The 7,133-nt window shown below is 34.9% G+C and overlaps 1 protein-coding gene across 1 annotated transcript; it reads left to right on the top strand.

The window, feature by feature from the left end:
- The first annotated feature begins 456 nt into the window (after positions 1-456).
- On the top strand, positions 457-6,144 carry LOC122417739 (adenosine deaminase 2-like). Its single transcript, XM_043431537.1, has 3 exons — positions 457-595; positions 2,030-2,945; positions 5,712-6,144. The coding sequence occupies exons 1-3, from the start codon at positions 457-459 to the stop codon at positions 6,142-6,144; spliced, it is 1,488 nt and encodes a 495-aa protein (XP_043287472.1).
- Positions 6,145-7,133: the final 989 nt, after the last annotated feature.

The raw sequence follows: 7,133 nt of genomic DNA on the forward strand, positions 1-7,133 counted from the left end.
CACATTTTCACAGGTATTTTTCAAAGAATCATCTGTATTTCTTAACCGATTTTATTGCACCAAGTCTCATTTTGTTTCTCAACTGATTCTCTACGAATTCACCACGTAGATTTTCCTTTGAACTCATTCCTTCAGAAATTATGAGTGAAAAAGTTTTTTCACTTAATGAACAATTAGCTGCAACAGTGAAACGATCAAGTTAAAAAAACAACTACATGGTGGATTCATAGAGGACCGGTTGACGAACAAAATGAGACTTGTTGCAATAAAATCTATGAAAAAACGCAGATAATTCTTTGAAAAATACCAGTGAAAATGTGTCAGCGTAGAAATTTGCATTTATCAGTTGAAGCTTTTGCAAAACTAGCGTTTTTTATATTTTTACATGTTAATAAGATATAATTGGTTAAACTTGGTCTAAAAGCGTTTTGAAAATTTAGCACTCATTTGACTAGCATGCAGTACAGGAGTTACCTTAAACACGTCAATCATCAAGGCACTCTGCTCGGTCAGATGTTGACAAAACGTCTATCCGTACAATACGAGTACGGTGACGCACTACCGAGGCATTGCACTTTGCCTGGCGTCGTCACGGGTAGGGATCAAATGTTGGAATGACTAAAATTTCGAACAGCTAAAATCTCGAGTTTATAAACTTGGAATGATAATATGGAGACGGACAGATTCGACTAGAGCTTTGAATGCTGAAAATAAATAAAGCAGAAACTGCAAGGTTCGAAGCACCTTTACATCGAAAATAGAATTTAACAATCGCTCATGGGACGATGACTAAAATATCGATTTTTCGAAAATTCGACTATCACTCTTTCGATTCATAAATTACTACGGTCAGCGATACTGTAAAAATTCACAATTTTGAAAATATAATAACGAAATACCAAATATTACTGAGGTTTTTCGAGCTATCGCTATTCCGCATATCTAAGTTTTATAGGCTCGAAAAAATCGAAAGTATAAAATAATTACTCTCCATTTTGAATTCGAAAATATGAACTTGACATTCAGATGGTCTGTTAAAATTGCATTCGAAATAAAAACTATTGAAATATATATTTTCGGGTAAATATGAATTCAAAGAAGGAATTTTTGATTAAACACGCAATCCGCTGAATAGTCGATCGGAAATAAGAATTTCGAATTACTTATTTTCCTCCAAACTGATATGACAACTTTTAAAATTTTGAAATATCAACCGTTCTACAATTTAGTTATTCGACATATTGAACCCCGCCCGTCGTCACGATAGTACGTTTTCGAGCACTCAATGCTATTCACTCGCTCCTAGTAAAATCTGCCGGTGAGTGCACGAATCTACACAGACATCTTTCTTACGCGACAGAAGAAGATCTAAAAAATCCTAAGTTCCGATATTGAGGAAATCGACCATCTCCCGAATATCGAAATGTTTCAATATATATATATTTTTTAGAAAGAGAGAAAATTTTATTGGAAGAACAGGAAAAAACCATACTCCATAATTTGTTGTTATCGCGATGTGAAGAGGCAATATATTACCTTGCCCAAATGTACGAGGCATCATGAGTGTGCTATCCACCACGGAAATTCGAATTTTTGGGCTTCAAAACAGACGAATTGAGCTCTACATGCTTTGTTATTTTCAATTTCGTATTTTTCTGTATATGATAACAATTTTTTTTTTTAAATCATCGTTGACAAGTTAATAACGCCAGCACACAAAAAAAAACGGTCAGTACTTTTGACTAGACCCATATAATTCTATGCATTTTGACGCGCTGAATCAGAATTTAGGGCCAATTCAGCGCCTACACCCACCAATTTTGAGGAAATTGTAAAAAAAAAAAACTGCTAAAAATGTCAAATAATCACATTTTTGGGTATTCTAACATCTTTCTTGACACCTATACAATGCATGATTTTCATGTAATTTGATGCGCTGAATCAGAATTCGGGGCCAGTTTAGTACATTATTAGTAATTATTAAAAAAAAAAAAACAATAAAGAAACGTTAAAATTCTGTGAATTTCAGGTTTTAAGGAGCCGTCGATATTCAATCCAGCCCGGAACTTTTACGAGGCGAAAAGTGACATAGACAAATCGGAAGTGTTTCAAATAATTCGTAAAATGCCAAAAGGAGCGGTTTTACATAGCCACGATACGGCGATTGTTTCGGAGAAGTTTCTCTTCGAGAATATAACGCATCGAGACAACTTGTACGTTTGCGATGTAGGGGGCAAATTATCGATGCGTTTCTTCGACATTCCTGATGGAGAGTGCGATTGGAAGTTGCTGAGTGATTTGCGGCGCGATCCGAGCGTCGGTCAAAAATTGGACGAGAGAATACGCCGCCGAATGTCGATGTTCGACAACGAAACGTCGAGCGTTAACTACAGCGATGGGAATGCAGCTTGGACGAAGTTCGCTGATATATTTACGTTCATAACGCCCTTTTTGACGTATCGACCAGTTTACGAGGATCATTATTATCAGGGGCTCCAAGAGCTTTACGACGACAAAGTTATATATTTGGAGTTGAGGTCGACGCTGCCTCCGATTTATGACCTTGACGGCAGAAGTTACAGTCCTCTGGAGGTCGCCAAAATTTACAAGAATGTTACCGACCGTTTCGTCCAGGATCACCCCAACTTCGTCGGCGTCAAACTCATCTACGCTCCAATAAAAACTTCCGATCCTGTTGAATTTGACAAATTTCTCAACGTCGCAAACCAGTTGAAAAATTGCCTACCCGATTTTTTCGCCGGCTTCGATCTCGTCGGACAAGAAGATCCTGCCACCCCCCTCGTCGTGTGGGTTGACAAAATTCGCAGCGTTGATCCTACCATGAATTTCTTCTTTCATGCTGGGGAAACCAATTGGAATGGACTCAGCGTTGATGATAATTTGATCGATGCTGTTCTTCTCAACTCTAAGAGAATCGGTCACGGGTAATTTACTTTTGTTATTAAAACTTTCGGAAACCCATTTTTTTCCATTTACGCTGATCACGATCTTCGTAATAAGCTATTGACTATCGATCGCCTTCACTTTGTCTTTACTTCGACCGCTGAATTTTAGGGAGTATCGAAGAAAAGCGATTTTGCAATTATGGACTGAGAAAAAAAATGGTTGTAACGACTAAAAATGTCTTTAGTTGATATTTTTGTTGCTTGATCTAACTAAAATCCGCTTGCGATGAATGAGGAATAGCTCATTCATCCGAATCGCTAAATTTTTGTTTATATGAATTGACTAAACGAGTGAAACCAAGTCTTTTGTTCGAAGAACTCGAAATAATTGTTTTTTCCTCCTTAATTAACATACACTTTCATGATATATTAATTTTAATATCAAGTACTGAAGTATCCAATCAGTTTTGTTGAGAATTATAAATATTGAGTAAATCGAATCATACTGGTCAGTTCAATATAACCTAAAATTTGTTGAAATGTATTATTATATTAGCCAACATGATTTGTGGAAAATAACAAATAATTTTGATAGTCGAATTTTTAGTTCGTGTAGCTTGACTAAATCTTATCGATGACGAACTAAATCAATCGTTTATACAAATGTCCACCTCGAAAGAAAGTTTTTTATTAACAGTTTAGTCGTTCTATGACTAGTCAATTTTGCAACTATTTTATGTTGATTAAATTCAAGTCTAAATTATTAATAAAATTAATAAACACTTACATTGAGAACATTTTTGTCACTAAAATGTAATAAAATGCTTTAAAAATATCATAAAAGATGAAATTTACACTTCAACTTGACCATGCAGTCAATGTCAGTACCAGTGACACTCGAAATACACATAACCTAGGCAACATTTTTATTGTACGAAAAAAAGAAATGGTCAATTCATTGAAAAAAGCGAAGCTACTAGACGAATGAAAGCACGCGAGTCAGTCTCAAAAATAAATTTAATGAAATTTCCACGATTCAAGAATTTGCCCGAAGTTCAATCAGCTTTTACCAGCAGCTCAACGTGATGACTGATATCCGCTTTTGAAAGGTCAAAAACTAAAGTTTTTTCATGTTTTCTTTCTTAAAAGCCCCGTCAGGTAATGTTTTTAAAGAAACGGAATCTGTAATAAATTTTCTGCAAGATATAAACTTTTCCGAAGCTCGAACAGCGTACAATTTTTTCACAATTAATGTTATTGTAAATGAAATAATTCAAAATTTTGCCCCGTAAGAGGCCTCGGAACTGTGTTTATCGTTATGAGGAGACCTTAAACTACCATTGACAGTAAAAAAAAGTGGAACTTCACCGTACCTTATTGAACGGCCGAACTCCAGCTGGAGATTTTTGTACCCCAACAAAGTCTACGGAGATTAAATATACAATTATTTCCATAGCAACAAAATATGATGTTAGAGTAACCCAAATATCGTCACATAACCCTTAATTCCGCTAATTCAAATCGCTATCAGTTAAAATCATTATCTAAATATTTTGTGAAATTTAATAAACATTTTATCGTGCCTACGAGACTAAAAATTAAAAATGTTAAATCGAACATTTTTCAAGTATTTCAATCAAATTTCACCCAACCTCCTACTTGGTCCACTGACTCGCGCATCTATCACGTAACGGTGAACGATTTTTCTGAGTTTTTTGATGATCTTGTGATAGCATACGCTGCACCAGGTTTCTAAAAAATCGAACTAAAAACCGTAAATTTCGTCGCGAATATTGGAGTTATTTGGATATAAAAAATATTTGAAAAATCGTTTAAATTACACGATTTTTCTGTTACGGTCCCGCACCATGGCAGTTTTAAGGAGTTTCGGTACAAAAGTCAAAATATTAAGAAATTGATCAAATTTGGTGATAATGTTCTTCAACATCAAGTGCGAAAACACAAATTTTTTAAAAATTTTCTTCTACTTAGTTATCGAGTAATTACGCATTAAAGCAGATTTCTTATGCCCGGAATGTATACCTATATATATGGAAACGCTATGCTTATACACGTAAACTTTAGTGATCAATTACTCGATAACTGTGTAGAAGAAAAATCTTAAAAAAATTGTATTGTCAAATTTGGCACTAAAGAATATGTTCACCAAATTTTATAAAATTCTAAACTTTTTGAAATTTTTTATGTTTTTAGCATGGTTTAGCATGGCAACATTGTATCGCCTGTACCGAAACTCCTTAAGATAATTTTGATATAAACTTTACACACATTTCGCATTACTGAAGAAAACAGATCCTGATTCGCTAACGGCACCTTTCGTTTTTCTGCGTGACTCGAATAAAAACTGGGTAAAAAATCTGAAATTTCGGACGCGCGTTCTTTGACTTACACTTTAATAGAAGAGGCACGACCCTCGTTTTCGAGTTGACCACGTGAGCTCAACGAGTTTCTTGATAGTATAAAAATGATGCTAAAATATTAAAGAAAAATTATCGTGGGAAAAAGTGTTCAAAAACCAGTTGGATCATTTATTTTCGTTCTCAGAAAACTATTTTTTCATGTATAGAAACATTTTGAAAAATTAGGATAAAAAAACATTGAGAAGTAAAAGAAAATGCAGTTGGATTACTTTCGATGCTCGAAAAGAGACATGGAATAGAGAAGAATAAAAAAAAAGCAATATTAAAATTTTTACTCTCCACCTTCACTGCCAGCTCCGAATTGTTGAATTTATTGAAATTCGAATATATATATATTTTTAAAACGATCTAAATATATTTGCAGGTACGCATTGACGAAACATCCCAAAGTATTGGAAATAGTGAAGAAGAAAAACATCGCAATCGAAATATGCCCGATATCGAATCAAGTTCTGGCGCTGGTGAAAGATTTGAGGAATCATCCAGCAAGCAGTATGTTTGTCGATGACGTCCCAGTCGTAGTGTCAAACGACGATCCAGGCTTATGGGGTTCCAAAGCGCTGAGCTACGATTTTTACGAAGCTTTTATGGGAATTATGCCTGCTCATGCTGACATCCGTGCTCTGAAGCAATTAGCCTTGAATTCATTGATTTACAGCAGTCTTAACGAGGAAGAAAAAAATCGTGCAATTTCCATTTGGCAGAAACAATGGAATGAATTTCTAGCTGATTTGGGCCCCGTCCATGACTTCAAACAAGCTATTATGATAATTTCCAAGTTTTTACGTTTTAATTAGCAACACAATTTTGTCTTTTACAATAAAAAAATAAATTTTCAATTATTTAATTATTTAGTAAAATGAATCTGTTCACGAGATTTATTTGTAAACGACAGAAAGAAAAATTCTGTTAATTTTTTTTTGTCGACATTATTCGCTAACGTTGCCTCCAGCGACTAAAGTACCCTGCGACCTCGATTGTCGCAACCCCGATATATGCAACGTCTCCCACCACGCGACCGACACTCATCAAGCGCACATGGTTTGCGCTCGGTAAGGGTAATTGCATTGTCAATATGATCCACTCATTCGGTGTGCAAAACGGACAAAACAAAGTATGCGCAGTGTTTTTTTTTTATTTATAGTGAGATGCGGAATAATCCCGTCGCTGTTTTAACCGTAGAAACCACACTCCCTTTGAGGTCACGCACTTAAATTTGCACTTCGACTTTTCAAAACTTTTCATTTCATCCACGAATGTATGGAATTAATCTTACAACGAGACTTTTTAGGGGCTACAATTCCTAAGTAATTGATTACAAACATTAAAAAAAATTGGTGGGTATCAAAAGTTAGAACGACAAAAGTTTGATACCCACCCAAAAAATGGAAAAATCAAGTTTTATTATAGAAAAATGACCAAATCGAAGAAAGAAATTTTCAAAGCTCTAGACACTGGAAATTTTCGTGGGTGTAAATTTGCACCAGTGTAGTGTCCACGTGTTAACAATTAAGGTTGCAGTGTAATGGTACTGAAAAAGGTTTTCAAGAGAAGAACGAAAAATGTTCTGTAACGAAAATGTTAAATCTAAACTGGTTTGAATTTTTACGTTTACTGTTTACACATCCTCGATTATCGAAATTCCAGTTGGCGCATTAAGGAGAGTGGATCACGCAATCAAAATAATCAGAATTTGATAAAATTTGGTGATGACATTCTTTGGTATCAAGTATACAAATACCATTATTTTCAAAATTTTTTACCACATTGGTTGTCGAATATTGAG

The sequence above is a fragment of the Venturia canescens genome, chromosome 11, assembly GCF_019457755.1.
Source record: "Venturia canescens isolate UGA chromosome 11, ASM1945775v1, whole genome shotgun sequence".
In the NCBI taxonomy this organism is placed as follows: Eukaryota; Metazoa; Arthropoda; class Insecta; order Hymenoptera; family Ichneumonidae; genus Venturia; species Venturia canescens.

Coding starts and splice junctions, on each gene's coding strand:
- LOC122417739 (XM_043431537.1), top strand. CDS start 457: ATGCAGTACAGGAGTTACCTTAAACACGTCAATCATCAAGGCACTCTG. Junction 596..2,029: donor TTTGCCTGGCGTCGTCACGG/GTAGGGATCAAA, acceptor TGTGAATTTCAG/GTTTTAAGGAGCCGTCGATA. Junction 2,946..5,711: donor TCTAAGAGAATCGGTCACGG/GTAATTTACTTT, acceptor ATATATTTGCAG/GTACGCATTGACGAAACATC.